Here is a 17,088-nt window from a genome sequence, read left to right as displayed (position 1 = left end):
CCAGCCTCTCGTGAGCCTTGCCATCCCATCAGGCTAGCCACTGAAATGGGCAGGCAGTCTCTGGGGAGGGGACAGACAACAGGAGGGGTGGGGGGTGGGGGGGCTGCTTGCTGCAGGTCAAGAGAACTCTTCTAAATTGGGCATGATTTCTAAACTCTGAGTGGGTTCCGGGATGATCTATGGTCCGTGGGTCTCTGCCTGGGGAGTCCCCGGGGCCCCTCTCCTCCTGCCAGCACTCCAGAAGTGGCGCCAAGGGCCAGAAGAGCTGCAATGCGATGGGCAGTGGATGAAGCTGAGTTGGGGAGGACAGCCTGCCCTCTGGGGCTTGTTCTGGGGGGGGGGAGAAGAGGGCACCGGAGGCCCCAGGCCCAATGACTCAGACTGCCCTGAGAGGAGGGTGACTAAGCAGCTGCGTTTAGCTACAAGCTGCCCCCAGACGGTTTCTGCAGACAGGCTGCACGATCCATCTTCTACACGGAGGCCCATGCCAGGCAGGCTCTCGGAGCTGCCAGGGAAATAAGCCTCACCCCTGGAGCAATGGGAACCCCTTTTCAGGATTGGGGTGGAGGGGTTTAGAGGGTTCCAGGGCTCTGCCCTCCTCTTTTGGGATGCTTGCTGGCTAGGGGTTTCCATGCCAGGCTCCCCCCTTCCTTGTGGAAGGCCAATCTAGCTGCCAATCAGGGGAAAAAGATCCAGTCGTGGGTGGAATGCCGTTCGCCAGCCGCCCCCTCCCGCCTCTCTCTGTCTAGGCTCGTGCCTATGGGACGCTTTCCAGAGGCATTGGCCGTGTCCTGCAGAAGACTCTAAATTTAGACTCTTTGACAAGACCCCTGGAAGGCAGCTGAGCGGCTCTGAGGCTTTTAAAGGTTCCGCAGCTGCCCCCGGGTGGCTCTGTCGGGCGAGACTTCCGGAGGAGACAGCTCCTCCGAGCATCGATCCACTTGGAATAGCCACCCTCTCGGGGCTCGCGCTGCTTCGGCACCCTCGACCCATCTTCTTGGCAGGACACGACCAGGCAGGCGGCTGCCCCATGGAGAAGAAGGCCCACGGACTATTTGACAGTACGTTGGGGGGCTTCCTAAGGCCCCATCCGGATCCCCGAAGCTTCTCAGGCAAGTGGGGAGATAGGGCTGAATAGGCAGCCTCTGACCCCGCCTGACTGCCTGGGTTCTCTCCCCTGGCTCTTGTCTAGCCAATCCCACAGTCAAAAGGCTCCCCACTTTAAGCTGCATGATTGTGGAGAGGAGATTGTCACTGTTTTCTGCTGTTTAGGGTAAACCCCCTTTTTTACTTACACCAACAATTCTTGGAATGATGGGCACACAGGCTCCACCATTCTGCTCCCTGCATGCGGCCTGGCTGCACTGGGGAAAGGCAGAGGAGGACCAAGGGGGGAGGTTTCGCACAAGGTCCCCCCGTCTGCATCCCAAGCCACAAAGGCAAGCAAGGACACCAATGCCGTTTCTCTCAAATGGACCCTGCTTGAGCAGGACTAGAAGACCCCCGAGGTCCCTTCCAATTCTGTTATTCTGTTGCATAGTTTGGTCTTCTCCGTTCTTGGCTCTGTCGGCCAGAGAACCGCGTCCTGAACAGGACAGTAGAGATCTCGGGGAGGAGAGGAGGGGGAAAATGGGCATTTGATAGGGTAGAAAGGGGATGGCTTGAAATGTGATGTGTGCAGCCCCTGCCGCTTAGGATACCTGTTGGCCACAGAGTCCTTGGGGTACTTCTTCAGTGCCAGGCTGGTCTGTGGTCTCTTGGGAGGGAGTACCTGCTGGACCAGGTGGGATTTTCAAGGGCTGGGCTCAGCAGCCCAGCAATTCTACCTGGCCATGCAGCATCTCAAACAGCTGCTGCAAGCAGAGGCCCAAATGGTGCATCCTGTTTGCCCCAGGATCCCGCCCTGGGATTTGCTTCCTTTTGCCAGCAAACATGTCCCAGTGCTGGAATCAAGAATCGAGAGAGCTTCTCTTCTCCCAACAGGCCGTTCTGGCGGGATGGGAAACATCAAAACCTTTGGGGATACGTACCAGTTTGCCGTGGATGTCAGTGACTTCTCCCCCGAAGACATTATCATTACCACATCCAAAAACCAGATTGAAGTGAGGGCTGAGAAGGTGAGTGGCCACTGCTGAGCTTCCCCCTGTCTTGGGAGACCACCGGAGCCATTTTTAAAGCAGAGATGAACAGTCCGGCTGGGGCTGAGGGGGATGGGGTAGCCCCAAGATGCTTGGCTGAGTAAAGCTGAGGCAGCTACTCCTTGGATCGAAGGCAGGTGGGGAGTAGCTTTTTCTGATCTCCAGGTTCTCTGCCTATTCCTGCGAGCATCCCAATATCATCCCACTGTGGAAATTAACAAGAAAAGGGAGTTAAGAGTTGTACTTTTTGTCTTGGTTTCTTTGGAAAAAGATTAATGTGCTAGAGCTCCCTCCTCCCTTCTTTTGGATGTGGCCCCTGCGGCGATGTGGCCCCGCTGTCTTAAGAATGGCAGCCAAGAGGCTCCCTGCCCCCACCCGAGTGCCCTTCAGACTATGCTAGGGATGCACATGGTGATGGGAACATTCCCCGACTGGCTGGTCCATGTTGACCGAAACGTTGCCCAGGAAGCCTTTCCCCTGATACCAGCTGCCTCTCTGGGGGCCAGTCTGGCAAAAGAAGAGGCCTTTTTGGACTGAGTTGCCCAAGCGTCAGTTTTGGCAACGTTGCCAGAATTTCCCCATTTCATAGAGATTTGGGATGGGCTGCCCCTTATTTTGGCAAGCAGGCAACTGAACCTTGGGAAGAGCAATTCATATCGACTTTCAGGATTCAGACTCTCGTGGCCCTAACTGCTGTTTCTTTGTCCTCCTCCCATGGGCAGCTAGCAGCTGATGGGACCATCGTCAACACATTCACCCACAAATGCCAGCTCCCTGAAGATGTGGACCCCACATCGCTCACTTCCACCCTGGGGGCAGACGGCTGCCTGACCATCAAGGCACGGAGAGGTCCAGCCAAGCCATCTGAGCAAGTGCAGCAAACCTTCAGGACTGAAATTAAAATCTGAGCTCCGGGAGCAGTTCGGGAGAGCGGGCAGGGAGCCAGGCTGGGCTGGGTGGGGGGGTGGAAAGCAGATCTGTCCTTGTGTTCCCCGTCAATAAGAGATGTTTTGGTTTGTCATCCATGACTGAAGGTTAAAGGGATGCCAGCAAAGCGGGTCAAAGCTGCCCTTCCCCCTCCCTCCCTTTGAAAGGGGAAATAACACCATCGCTTTTTGCCAGCAAAGGAACAGCAAAGCTGGAAGGCAGCTGGAGCTGAATTTTCCAGGTCTGCAGCCAGCAATTTAATGTTTTGAAGTGCTGCTAAAAAAAAAAAAAAAAAGAAAGAGGATGAGATAAGAAATTTATACGATAGGAAGCCCATCGCACAGCAGCAAAGTTTACCTCTAGTGAACTTGTCTAGGATTACTGAGTACATCTTGAAGCATTCAAGTTAAAACATTAACGCGTTCATAAGGCTAGATTCAGGGTTTATTTTTCCCCCTCTCCCCCACCCCGTCTTTGCACCTCACCTCCAAATCCAGCTACACCCACAAGTTGGGAAGAAGAAAAAAAACCAAACTGTTGAGGGGAATGAAACGATGTAAAACGAATGTAAACTTTTAATTATAGGAAAAGTAACTTTCTTGCAAGTCGTGCGCTGACTTTTGGCTGTTTGAACGTGTCTGATTTGGGGGCTGGGGGAAGAAGCAGGAGCAAGGAAGGAGGGAGCTTTTGTCCTTGTGTTGCATCCAACACACAAACACACACACAAACACTGTTTCTGAAGGCCAAAGGACCTGGCAAAGAGGGAGGCTTGGGAAGAAGTGAGTCATGGTCTGGAAATAGAGCTGCCTGACAAAGGCCTTCCAAGCGGGCTCCTCGCCCGGGCGGGGTGAGCGGGGGGCTGAGGAGGTGGTATAAAGGCCTGAATAGAGAACAACCATCCTCTCCCCCCCCCCCCCCCCGGCCTGGACCCCCAAATCCAACACTTGAGGGGAAACAAGCCCCACAGGCTCCACGCTTGCCTCATCCTCAGATTGCTGCTTGTGGGGAGAAAGGGGGAGAATGCACTCTCAGCCCACCTCACAGGGCTGTTGCTCTGCTGTGGGGAGGCCGGGAGGTGGGAAGTGGCACCATCCCAAGGGATGAGAAACACAGCCCCTTGAATAAGAGGTGGCCTGGGAGGGAGATGGGGAGGGGACCCATCTCTGGTGTGGGAGGCCCCTACACCACTCCAGGGCCGCTGAGAAGATTATTAAGTGCTAGAACAAGACTAATATGGACCTCCTCACCTACACATTGAACACATAAATCAATAATGGTACATTTCTTAATTACATTCAAACATACTTGCAAATATATTAAAAGGAGGACAGGTACTTCTGTAACAGATAATAAAAACAATAACACACATTAGTATATAAACAATAATGAAACAATATACAGTTTTGAGATGACATTTCATAACCCCATTCAATGAAACTGAAATGAAATAATATAATATAGTATAGCAGCAACTGCCAAAAAAGCCAACCCAGTTCTAGGCTACATAAACAGAGGGATAGAATCAAGATCACGTGAAGTGTTAATACCACTTTATAATGCCTTGGTAAGGCCACGCTTGGAATACTGCATTCAGTTTTGGTCGCCACGATGTAGAAAAGATGTGGAGACTCTAGAAAGAGTGCAGAGAAGAGCAACAAAGAGGATTAGGGGACTGGAGGCTAAAACATATGAAGAACGGTTGCAGGAACTGGGCATGTCTAGTTTAATGAAGAGAAGGACTAGGGGAGGCATGATAGCAGCCTTCCAATATCTCAGGGGCTGCCACAAAGAAGAGGGAGTCAAACTATTCTCCAAGGCACCTGAGGGTAGAACGAGAAGTAATGGGTGGAAACTAATCAAGGAGAGAAGCAACTTGGAACTGAGGAGAAATTTCCTGACAGAACAATCAGTGGAACAGAATTTGCCTCTAGAAGTTGTGAATGCCCCAACACTGGAAGTCTTTAAAATGATGTTGGATAGCCATTTGTCTGAAGTGGTGGAGGGTTTCCTGCCTAGGCAGGGGGTTGGACTAGAAGACCTCCAAGGTCCCTTCCAACTATGCTAATGTATAATAAATATAATATAATATAATATAACATAATATAATAAAATAAATAAAATAAATATAATATAATAAATATAATGATATAATATAATAAATATAATGCAATGTAATTTAATATAATAAACATGTAGGTATGTACATATATATTCATAAAGGAAATGAAACTAAACTTGCCAACTTAAATGGATAAGTAATGAAAATTTAAAATTTGACAAATGACACAAATAACTGTTCGCTTGAGTTTCAGATTCATGAAGGTTACAAGGCTGCAAGGCGGTTTTGCTATACACACAAAGTATAGAGTATGAAGCGTATACATCCAATATTGTTTTTATTTTTTAAAAAAATTGGTTTTGTAAAAAAAATATTCTCCCCTTCATGGGCCCCCTTTGAGCCCGGGGACAATGTACCCGCTGCACCCCTCCCTCTCCTCAGGCCGCCGGGGGCTGTTGACAGGATCCACACGGCTCTGTTGGCAAAACACGGGAGCAGCTCCAGAAACCGCCGCGCCCTCCGGCAGCTGCCGGGGAGGTTTCCCTTTCAGCGGTGGATGGGATGGAGGGCGAGGCTTCCGAGGTTACCTCAGCCCCCCGCACGGAGGACGTCTCCGGGGGAGCCGAGAAAGCGGATGGTTCCTCCCCCCCCCCCCATCCCCTCCACAGGCTTCGGGCTTAGCCATAGCCTCCTCGGCGCTTTGGTCGTCATGGCGACGGGACCTGCGCGGCTGCTGCTTCAGAGGCTTAACGCGCCTGCGCACCTGATCTGGGCGCGTGGAGAAGGAGAAAGGAGGAGGAACGGTCTCAGCCCTCGGCGCCTGCGCACGTCGTTGCCGTAAAAAAGAGGGCACCCTCCGCTCTTGGCGCCGCTTCCGCCCGGCCGCAAAATGGCGGCGCCCTTTGTCTATTCCGTGTCACCATGATCGCCGCCGCCACTGGGATGATGTGACGCTCGTGGGGATGGCAGGTGCGGGGCCGAGAGGGCGGAGGGGGGGCGCAAATCCGGGGGGGACCCTCCTCCAGCCCGACCACCCAGCGCCGGGGCGTCTGGCTGAGAGCGGGGGCCGCCGTCCCGTCCCCGCAAAAGGCGAGATCGGGGCGAAGAAGCCGCGGCGCGGACAGCTCCTCGGGGTGCGGGAAGGGTTGGGGCGCCCGTTGCCGACGATCGCCGGGAAGGCAGGCAGGCAGGCACTGCGGACGGGGCCAGAAACCTCGCCGGGGATGCGGGAGGGTGATGCGATGCAGCCCTCCCTTCCTTCCCCGCGACACAACAGCCTTCCGGGGTAGGCCAGGCTAAGAGACTGTCCCCGGATGCCCCTCCAGAGGGGGGGGGAGGGCGTCGCCGCAGCATCTGATTGCCTCTCTCTTCCAGCAGCCATGGACTTCCCGCAGCACAGTCAGCAAGTCCTGGAGCAACTGAACCAGCAGCGGCAGCTGGGCCTGCTGTGCGACTGCACCTTCGTGGTGGACGGCATCGACTTCAAGGCCCATAAGGCCGTGCTGGCAGCCTGCAGCGAGTACTTCAGGATGCTCTTCGTGGACCAGAAGGATGTGGTGCACCTGGACATCAGCAACGCGGCAGGTGGGTGGGGGGCTCCCTAACTTGGCAGTCTTTTTGAAGCCTCCCTGTTTTCTTTCATTTCCTGCACCTTTCACTGGACGCAAGAAAAGTATTCCCCCCCCCCCCAATGAGATTTGGGAGCATCCCGATGCTGGTGGGGGGAGATCAGAGTTAGGGGCCAGCTGGAGGAGTTGGCCTTGGTGAGTAACCGGATGCCAGCTTTGAGTTCTCCCCTTTTCTCGTATAGTAGCTATGGGTATCGTCCAGTGATGGGTTCCGGATCCCTTCGCAACCGGCACACTGCGACGGGGCCGGGCGTCCATCACGTGCACAGGTGCTGCACACGCATGCACACCACCACCCTACGACGCTCCAGCTGCTTGGCAGAGCGTTGCGCAGGCACTGTATGCTGCCTGCGTGTGCGCAAATGGCCCAGTTGTGTCAAATACAGGTAAGGAGGGTGGGTGGGCCTCCGAAGCACTGTACCGGAACGGTACCTGGTGCTCCCAGCAGGCACCGGTACCGGGGCATACCAGCCATAATCCACCACTGGTGTCATAAAAAGAGGACCTGACCTGGGGTGCTCCCATTGCAGCCCTGATCAAAAAGGCCCAGCAGAGATTATACTCCCTGAGACGTCACAGGAAACAACTGAATGGAAAACTGCTGGGCACCTTCTACCGCTGCACAATAGAGAGTATTTTAACTTACTACCCCTGTGTCTGGTTTGCGAATTGCCCAGGGGCAGACAGGACAGCGCTCCGGAGGGTCAACGTCATCGCCCAAAGGATCATGGATTGCCCCTCTCCCCTCTTTGGAAGAGCTTTATACCTCCCGCTGCCTTAAGAAAGTTCAAAACATTCTTAAAGATTCATCTCATCCTGGTCACCTGTGTTTTTTTGTTTTTTTTTGAACTATTACCATCTGGCAGCTGGTACAGGACAATAAAAACAATAGGTTGAAATACAGCTTCTATCCCAGGGTATATAGTAATTAATGTACACTGAAGACGCCATTTAATTTCGTTGTACCACATGCAATTGCAATAAAGTAAATTAACTAGCTGGCTGCAAAAGCTAGAGAGCCTCCAGGCTCTGGTGCAGTTCAGCTTACAGCAGCCTTAGAAGTGAGGTCTGTTTTGGGAGCTTCCTGAGGCTGGCGAGGGGATGGGTGGTATTTGGGACTGCTGCCAAAGCTCACCTTCTGGCTGTGGGTGTCTCCTACAGGTCTGGAGCATGTGCTGGAATTCATGTATACAGCCAAGCTGACCCTCAGCCCGGAGAACGTGGAGGACGTTTTGGCCGTGGGCAGCTTCCTTCAGATGCAGGAAGTCGTCCAAGCCTGCAACACGCTAAGGGCCCTCTCGGCACCAGCTGGCCTGGAGATCCCCGTAGTGGCTGGTAGGGCACTTTCCTGTCCTTGGGTTCGGTTCCCTTTCTTGTTTGCAGGACACACACATATGCACCCCAAAACCCTGGGCCTGTCGGAGGGGAACTCATCATCTCCAGCCAGGCCCAGGAAGTGGCTCTGCAGCTGAGCTGCCCTTTGGCAGGTTTGAAGAGGCAATTTTTCCGGGGTATTTGTGTGTAGGCTGTCCTACGAAGGGGGCATTTTGTTACTAATGCAAAGCTGATGGAAGCCTTATATATTTTGTCTTTGGGAGACATGGGGAAGCACCAGCCAGCGTGCAGCCCCAACTTCCTAGCTTGAGGCTGGGTCTTTGGGGGGAGGGGGACAGGCAATGCAGGATTGATTTTGCTCTCCTGGTCACAAAGCACCATTGGCTTTGTTCTGTTGGAAGCATGGAAGGAATACGATGCACCCGATATGTGCTTGGCCACTCTGGTTTTCTTTTCGTGGGGGATCCTTAAATGTACTGGAAATCTGGGGTCTATCATTAGATGAGTACGGTAGTGTTGTGGCCCGCCAGCAGAGCTGGCAGCAGATTCGGACAGTGAGGAGGTCGGGGAGGAACATGGGCCAGTCTGGGGAAGGCTCTGATGAGGGCTCTTTGTCGGAGGCAGAGAGGGGGCCAGAGCCGTATGCCAGTTATCAGCTGCCTTCAGAGTCAGACATCAGTGAAGCAGAAGAACAGCTGGAGCCTGTTCCCAGTGTGTGCATGCACAGAGCTGCCAGAGGAAGGGAACAGCTAAGGAACAAGGGTGACTCAGGAGTCAAGTTACAGGTGGACAATGAATGCCCCCTCCCAGAGGACATAAAAGAGGAGCAAAAGGGGAGTGGAGTTTGCAGGAGACAATTAGCCCACTTAATTGGTTTGTGACTCTCCAACACTCTTTGCCAAGTTTTGCAGATATTGGCCTGGCAGCTCTCCAAGCCAGATAAGGTCTGTGACTGTAAATCCTCCCTTGAAAGACTTTGCTGGGTGTGAATGAGCAGAACTCACAACAAATTAATAAAAGCGTTTTTTGTTGGTACAAGGAGTTTGTTTCATGCTCTTGGGAAGCCTCGGTCAGAACAGGTAGCTATTGTTTCTGGCTTTCTTGAGCCAGAAATATTAGTTTTAGGATGAACAGGTAGGGAGATCCAGGACTGACAATCTTGGCCCAACTGCTGATGCCCAGTTTTCGTAGGTGTAGTGGAAATGGGAAGGTTGGGCTGACTTTAATGGCAGGCCTTTGGTTTGGTCAAGGTGGGGGAAGTTGCCACTGGTTGTCCTGCTTGCTGGGTTTCTGGCTGGAGAGGCCCGAATGGTCAGTGGCTTTTGCTTCCTCCCTCTCTCTTTCTCTCTCTCTCCCCCACATCCCAGGGCAGGAGAAAACAACCAACAGCAGGCACAAAGCAGAGTTGGAAGCCCCCAAGGAGCAGGAGGAGCCAGTATCCTCTGGCAGCCCCAAGCCGGCCGAAGTGGCCCATCCTGCCGAGGACCCGAAGGATGAGGCAATAGTGGTGGAAGGGAGCGAGGCTGGTCAAAGGCCAGGTAGGGCTCAGGAGAAAAGCAACATTTTCCTCTTTTATCTTCTTCCTGGTTTCTCCCAAATCATCTTCCTTACCCCTGGCAAGTTGAAAATGACGTCGGTGCGAGTTCCACAGTAGTAACTCTGCCCCTCCCGAGTTCCCCACTGGCCTAGCTTGAGTGAGTAGTTCTATTGCCCTAAAGCAGGGGCCGGCAACCTGCTGCTCCGGAGACGCATGTGGCTCTGTTGCTCTGCTGCGGCTCCGTTGCCAGTCAGCACCACAATTTTGAGAGGTGCTTCCAGTTAGGGGGCGAAAGCAGGGTGCGCCAGGAAGAGGCTCTGTGCAAGGGGTGAGTTTTCCAGTCAGCTCCACAATTGGTAGGGCTTTCATTAGGACAGGCAGAGGAAAAAGGACGCTACAGTAGGGGGAAACTCTATGGTGGGGGAACCGGACTTCCGATCAGGAGAGGAAAAAGGATGCTACACTAGGAGGGAGACTCTATGGTAGGGGAACTTCCGCTCAGCTCCAGAATTGAATGAGGGGGCTTCCAGTTATGTGGCTCTTTGAGTGTTTAAGATTGCCGACCCCTGCCCTAAGGAAAGGGATGCCTCTCTGCTTCAGCCGTAACTTTAAACACCTTTATTTCCCGTTTTCCTCGGAGCTAAACCTCTCCAAGAGGAAAGCCAGACCATTATGAATCATGCCAAACTGCAGAACATTTAGCATAGCTGTTTCCCGCTCTGCCCCAAGTGCGACCTCCGCTTCGGGCTCCTCCTGGAAGTGCCCCTTCCTGCTCCTCTGGCCTGCTGGTGTCTTGAAGGTGCTGCCAACTTTGTCCTTCTTTCCAGACGCAGGCGCAACGGGCCCCGGGGAGGCTGAGGGACCGCCGGAGGAACTACAGTTTGGCCTCTCCCCCCACGAAGAAAGCAGCCCCATCATCTCCACTCTTCCTTCTCAGGCCAGGGAAGCTGGTGAGCACCGAGGCAGGGATGTACCGTGTTTCCCTGAAAATATGACAAGGTCTTATATTTTTTTGACCCACGAAATATGGCCCTGGGCTTATTAAAGAGGAGGGCTTATTGTTTTTGGGTTGCCGGGCGGCTACTCCCTTGCGACCGGCTCCCGAAGAGCCAGGCACAGCCTCAGGGTCGAATGGCTGTGTTGCACTGTCGCATCAGCAACACAGCAGCCAAGGTCGTCCGTGGCTCTGCTTTCAGATGACCATGCTTGTGAGCAGCCACCCGGCAACCCCCCTTTCCAGCTGGACACAGCGCCATTGACCGACCTAGCGGTACCCGGAAGGCACCAAGCAACGCGAGCGCCTGTTCGCTGCCCTCTGCCTCCCGCGGCTCAGCACATAGAGCATACTCCCAGAGCGGCATCCATCCTCTGTGCTTTGAAAGCCGCAAACCCCCCCCCCCAAAAAAAACAAGCGTCGGGCGGCGCCAGCAGCGGAAATGCCCTGGCTCTGCAGGTACTGTAGTTAGCCAAGGGCATCGTGAGCCTGCGAGTCGTGCGAGCGGGGAGCGGAAAAGCCGCTCGCGCAACCCCCCTCTCCAGCCATGCAGAACCCCATTCACTCACCTAGGGGCATTCTGAAGGCACGGAGGACGGTGGACAGGCGCTTACGTTGGTTGGTACTTTCCGAGTACTGCTAGGTTGGTCAACGGTGCTGCCTGGCTGGAAAGGGGGGTTGCCGGGTGGCTGCTCACGAGCGTAGTCACCTCACAGCCATTCGACCCGGAGGGTGTGCCCGGCTTTTCGAGAGTCAGCTTGCAAGAGAGCAGCTGCCCGGCAACCCCCTCTTCAGCTGGGCACAGCACCGACCTAGCAGTACCCCGAAAGCACCAAGCAACACGGGCGCCTTTGCCCCCCCCACCTCGTTCACGCGGCTTGGTGCCTTCGAGATATCGCTAGGTCGGCGAGCGGTGCTCTGCTTGGCCAGAGGGGGGGTTGTTTAGGGGGCTTATTTTCAGGGGGGGGTAATATTTTTGCCCACCCGAAATATGTGGCAAGGCTTTAGTTTCAGGACAGGTCGTATTTTCGGGGAAACACAGTATAAGGTTACCGAGTTGTTGCCCAAGGGAGGTAGTGCAGAATGTGTTGGGATCAGGAGACGCAGTGACGATGGAAGGGGATGTCTTAAGCACAGGGCAACTCTTGTGCCAAATGTCTGAAAGCAGAGCCACGGACGACCTTGGCATGACGACCCCTCTGTTGACTTACGTTCTGAGGGAGTCGTGGCGAATCCATCCCATACTGGTTGTGCGTGCTTCTTTTTTCCTTCCTGGGGCTTGTCATTGAGACCCTCGTCAGCTCCCGAGTGGCAGGCTTTAGGGCAGCCACGGAAACCTGCCTTTTTTCTCTTCGAGCCCCTATTTGCCTCCTTGCTCCTCCAGACCCTCCGACACTGAAAGTCCCTGCCGAGATGGAGGTGGAGCTGGAAGGCCACGAAGAGGAGGAAGACGACCCACCCTCTGAGGCGGAGGGCAACAGCCAGACCGCAGAGGAGCCCGAGCAGACCCTCCTGACCAATGGCAGCATCCCCGAGGATTTCGACTCCGGCGGCAGCGACTCCGGGCAGGAAAATGTGGGAGAGGCCAGGCTGCTGCGCTCGGGGACGTACAGTGACAGGACAGAGTCCAAAGCGTACGGCTCCGTGACCCACAAGTGTGAGGTGAGCTGCAGGGCCTGTGAACTGCCCCAGGAGAGAGGAAGCCTTGTTGAAAAGGTAGATCCCAAAGCATCGGGCATGTAGGAACCTTGCTGTTGCAAAAAAAACCCTAGGGGTGGATGGGAACAAAGTCCCTCGGGTGGAAGCTACAGGGCGAAAGTCAGCAAGAGCAGACGGCAGCGGTACCCTTGTTGCCACAGCAAAAGCAGGCCCAGCGAAAAGGGGGGAGTGGACCCAGCAGGCTGGAGGCCCTTTGCCTCCAATGCGGGTGGTGGCACCTGGCCGGTTTTCTCTGCTGCCCCGGCCAAGGCTCAGCGAGCCCGCAGAATTCTCATTCTCCCTGGCTCCAAGTTGGGGTAAAAGTCCAGCTGGCATTTCTGCTCTTCCTGCACTAGAGGCCACAAGCGCTCTGCCAAGGAAAGAGACCTGGGGATCTTGAGTTTGGTGGGCTGGCAGAGGAGGGGCAGCTGGGCCAACAACGAAGGGCTTCAGCAGGGAAGCCTCATGCCATGGGCACTGGGTGAGCACTCGCAGGCAGGCTGGGCAACCAGGTGCTAGAGGCGAGAGTGGCCAGCGGTGCCTTTGCTTCCTCCAAAGGACTGCGGAAAGGAATTCACCCACACGGGCAACTTCAAGCGCCATATCCGTATCCACACGGGAGAGAAGCCCTTCTCCTGCCGGGAATGCAGCAAGGCCTTTTCTGACCCCGCAGCCTGCAAAGCGCACGAGAAGACTCACAGGTGGGAGGGCGGAGGAGGAGGACGGGTCATCCAGGGGCAGCCCAACTGCCCTTCTCTGCCCAGGAGACTCCAACTCTGGGCCCAGAAAACCTGGCATGGTCTCGGGAGGAGGTGTGGAGGCTCAGAGGCTGTTCTCGCAGGCTCGCTGGGGGCGGATGGCTGATAGTAGCGCTTCTTCCACCCCGCAGCCCGCTCAAGCCCTACAGCTGCGAGGAATGTGGCAAGAGCTACCGCCTTCTCAGCCTGCTGAACCTGCACAAGAAGCGCCACACGGGGGAGGCCAGGTACCGCTGCGAAGACTGCGGGAAGCTCTTCACCACCTCGGGCAACCTGAAGCGCCACCAGCTGGTGCACAGTGGGGAGAAGCCCTACCAGTGCGACTACTGCGGGCGCTCCTTCTCCGACCCAACCTCCAAAATGCGGCACCTCGAGACGCACGACACTGACAAAGAGCACCAGTGCCCTCACTGCGAGAAGATGTTCAACCAGGTGAGGAGAGGGCCAAGGGCCACCACCTTCCCTGGCCTGGTGCAGTGCTGGAGGGAGGGGGCGGGCGGGTTACAACTGCCTACCTCTCACCACCAGCTTCTCACACCTGCCGGCAGGTGGGGAACCTCAAAGCGCACTTGAAGATCCACATTGCAGACGGTCCGCTGAAGTGCCGTGAGTGTGGGAAGCAGTTCACGACCTCAGGTACGGGGGAGTGGGGAGTCTTGGCCGAGGGCTGGCGGCCCACGAGGCCTGAGCACGAGTGGGACGTTGACGTCTTCTCCACCACAGGCAACCTCGAGTGGCTTTGTCTTTTCTTCCCTGAAGGTAACTTGAAGCGGCATCTCCGCATCCACAGTGGAGAGAAACCGTACATCTGCGTGCACTGCCAGCGCCAATTTGCTGACCCAGGGGCCCTCCAGCGGCACGTTCGCATCCACACAGGTGAGTCTGGGGCCCTGGTAGTCTGGGCGGGCTCTAGTTGCAGCGACAGCTGAGGCTGCAGATGAGCCGTCCCTGCCACAGAGGCTGGGGCTTCAGGGCCCCAGCCTGGAAACGGCACCTTGAGCTATTCCTTCAGGACTTCGGTCTCGGCAGGAAGAGCTCCCTAATGGGACCCGCTTGTCTCTGGAGGGAGGCGGGGCAAAAAAAGGCAGGAGAGCCCTGGTGCATGGATTGCCTGTCTGCAGCCAAGACTAGTACTTACAGTATATGACAGAACTGAGTACACCCCCTCACATTTTGTAAATATTTAACCTTTTCCTGTGACAACACTGAAGAAATGACACTTGGCTACAATGTAAAGTAGTGAGTTTGCAGCTGGTATAACAGCGTAAATGTGCTGTCCCCTCAAAATAACGCAGCACACGCAGCCATTCATGTCTAAACTGCTGGCAACAAAATGGGAAATACTTCTGTGATATACTGTAAGTCAAGGATTTTCTTCACAAAGGGCGTGTATCCATAGACCGGTTTTTAAACAAATGCTTTACATTTTTGTGGTACAACATTGCCGAAAACAGCAACAAAGAACTTTGTTCTGTGGACCTGGCTCATCTCTGGGACATTCAGCAGGACAGGAAATAGATTTGGTTTTGGAGTTCGACAGAGTGTGTGTGTGTGTGTGTGTGTGCGTATGAGACAGAGATTCTGATCTTTGTTGCTTTGTGATGCTGTAATCCTGAAAAACTCAACCAAAGTCCTTTCAGCAAAAGCCCCTCCATCTGTGTCCCAAATTATCTTATGGTTTTGAACTTTTCTGAAAAGGCAGAAATCTATCACTTTTGGCCTCCAAAACTGGCAAATATCCATGTGTATGACAAAGCATTATGCTTCCACATGGCGAGCATTGGTTACTGTCCCACGAGCACCCGTTCTGCTACACTGGCCCACGACTCGCGGGAGTTAAGAGTGTGCCCGTGGCCCAAGAACGGGGGTTCCACACTCTCTTCTCTTCCTCCCCCCCCCCCCGCTTTGTAGGCGAGAAACCCTGCCAGTGCATAATTTGTGGGAAAGCCTTCACCCAAGCCAGCTCTCTAATAGCTCACGTGCGCCAGCACACCGGGGAAAAACCCTACGTTTGTGAACGCTGCGGCAAAAGGTGAGTGGGCTCTCGCAAGCTTTGCTGCTTCCCCCCCACACCCTGGGTCTCTCTTAGATCTGCCCTGTTGGCTCTTACTTCCGGTGGATCTTTGATTGAAGATCTGGGGGCCTTCCCTTGCAGATTTGTCCAGTCCAGTCAGCTGGCCAATCACATCCGCCACCACGACAATATCCGCCCTCACAAGTGCAGCGTCTGCAGCAAAGCTTTCGTCAACGTGGGCGATCTGTCCAAGCACTTCATCATCCACACAGGTGAGGGGGCGGAGCGGGAAGCGGAGGAGGCAGCCGTCACTGAGCAGCGGCAGGCGCGCCCAGTCTGGCCCCCTCCCTCATGACGCAGCCCCTCTCCATCCCCCCACGCAGGGGAAAAGCCGTTCCTGTGCGACAAGTGCGGCCGCGGCTTCAACCGGGTGGATAACCTCCGCTCCCATGTCAAGACGGTCCACCAAGGCAAAGCAGGGATGAAGCTCCTGGAAGCCAGCGAAGGTGATGAGCTCAACATCGTCACCGTGGCCTCAGAGGAGATGGTGACGCTGGCCACGGAAGCCCTAGCCGCCACAGCGGTCACCCAGCTCACCGGTGAGTAAAGGCACCCCCCCTTTTTTTGCACTCATCTGGCTGGCCTCAGTCTGTGCGCCACATCCAATGAAATATTCACACTGTTGTGGCCCACCAGCGGAGCTGGCAGCAGAGGAGGTTGGGGAGGAACATGGCCCAGTCCTGGAGTCTGGGGAAGGCTTGGACAAGAGCTCTGCGTTGGAGGCAGAGAGGGGCCCATATATATCTGGTAGTTATTTGCTGCCAACATCAATGAGGCAGAAGAACAGCAGGAGCCTGGTCCCACTGTGCACATGCGCAGAGCTACCAGAAGGCAAGAACAATTAAGAACACCAGGGTCAACTTGGGAGTAAGGCTTGGAGATGATTGGCCCCTCCCATAAGACATAAAAGAGGAGTGAGCAGCATTTGGCAATTAGGTCTCTGGCAGCATTCCAAGGGAGGTAACATTCCCTAAAAGATTGTGGCAACTCGAGCAGACATCTGCCGGAACCTTCACAGACTGTGAAGCATTGCAGACTGTTAATGACCATAATTTACAGCCATATAAATAAAAGAGGGGTTTGGGACTAATGTTGTTTATGCTTTCTCAGGAAGCCTAGATCAGAACACACACCTGTTCGGACTGTATAAGGAGGAGGCAGGGGGTGGTGTAATTGTATCCTGCTTCACCCCACCGCTTCCCAGGCCTTGGGCTGAGCGGCCATAGGGGGCCAGCCGTGCCTTCTTACCTGGGGGCGGTGCTGACTGAGACAATCCTCTCCTTAGTTGTTCCCGTCTCAGCACCTGTCACCGCAGACGAGACGGAAGCGCTCAAGGCCGAGATCACCAAGGCCGTGAAACAGGTCCAAGAGGCAGGTGGGTCGGCCGGCTGCCCTTCCTTTTGGGGACCATGCAGCCTCTCCCAAGCAAATAAAGCTGCCACAGGGGGGCAGCACCCTATCAGGCAAAAGTCCAGAGAGCTGCTTCTGAAACAGAGAAGGCTTTTTAGTCTCAGATGCTGGCTTTGTGGGTGGACCTTCTTGATGGAGGAAAGGGAACTGGGGGACGGGGATGGACGGACAGGGGGCTGCGAAACTAAACCTTGCTGCGTGCCTGTCATTCTAGACCCCAACACCCAAATCCTCTACGCCTGCGACTCCTGCGGAGAGAAGTTCCTGGATGCCAACAGCCTGGCTCAGCACGTGCGCATTCACACAGCCCAAGCCCTGGTCATGTTCCAGGCAGACACGGACTTTTACCAACAGTACAACACCTCCACAGCTTGGCACGGCGAGCAGGTCATCCCGTCGGGAGAGTTACTCTTCCGGGCACGGGACAGCAGTGAAGCATCGCCAGCCTTGTCAGAGGCCCCGCCCGCTGGAGAGTAATGGCGGAGGCTGCTCCGCCACAAGATTTGACACCCCAAAGGAACAGTTTGGAG

General features: G+C 54.8%; 2 protein-coding genes across 2 annotated transcripts; both read left to right on the top strand.

Moving 5' to 3' along the window:
* Positions 1-873: 873 nt before the first annotated feature.
* Positions 874-3,682, top strand: HSPB7 (heat shock protein family B (small) member 7). Its single transcript, XM_014059082.2, has 3 exons — positions 874-1,061; positions 1,984-2,117; positions 2,861-3,682. Exons 1-3 carry the CDS (start codon positions 1,031-1,033, stop codon positions 3,044-3,046), a joined length of 351 nt encoding a protein of 116 aa, XP_013914557.2. The 5' UTR covers positions 874-1,030; the 3' UTR covers positions 3,047-3,682.
* A 2,262-nt stretch (positions 3,683-5,944) lies between these two features.
* ZBTB17 (zinc finger and BTB domain containing 17) lies at positions 5,945-17,083 on the top strand. Its single transcript, XM_014059092.2, has 15 exons — positions 5,945-6,093; positions 6,502-6,708; positions 7,914-8,087; positions 9,455-9,625; positions 10,452-10,574; positions 12,003-12,280; positions 12,875-13,017; positions 13,206-13,506; positions 13,623-13,710; positions 13,834-13,950; positions 14,986-15,106; positions 15,230-15,360; positions 15,472-15,687; positions 16,434-16,523; positions 16,773-17,083. Exons 1-15 carry the CDS (start codon positions 6,087-6,089, stop codon positions 17,033-17,035), a joined length of 2,430 nt encoding a protein of 809 aa, XP_013914567.1. The 5' UTR covers positions 5,945-6,086; the 3' UTR covers positions 17,036-17,083.
* The last annotated feature ends 5 nt before the right edge of the window (positions 17,084-17,088 follow it).

The sequence above is a fragment of the Thamnophis sirtalis genome, unplaced genomic scaffold, assembly GCF_051295495.1.
Source record: "Thamnophis sirtalis isolate CommonGarterSnake01/CBP01778 unplaced genomic scaffold, rThaSir2_p1.2 scaffold_15, whole genome shotgun sequence".
NCBI classification, from domain to species: domain Eukaryota; kingdom Metazoa; phylum Chordata; class Lepidosauria; order Squamata; family Natricidae; genus Thamnophis; species Thamnophis sirtalis.
The sequence above is the reverse complement of the archived record's forward strand: the minus strand, read 5'-3'. Positions and strand labels throughout refer to the sequence as shown.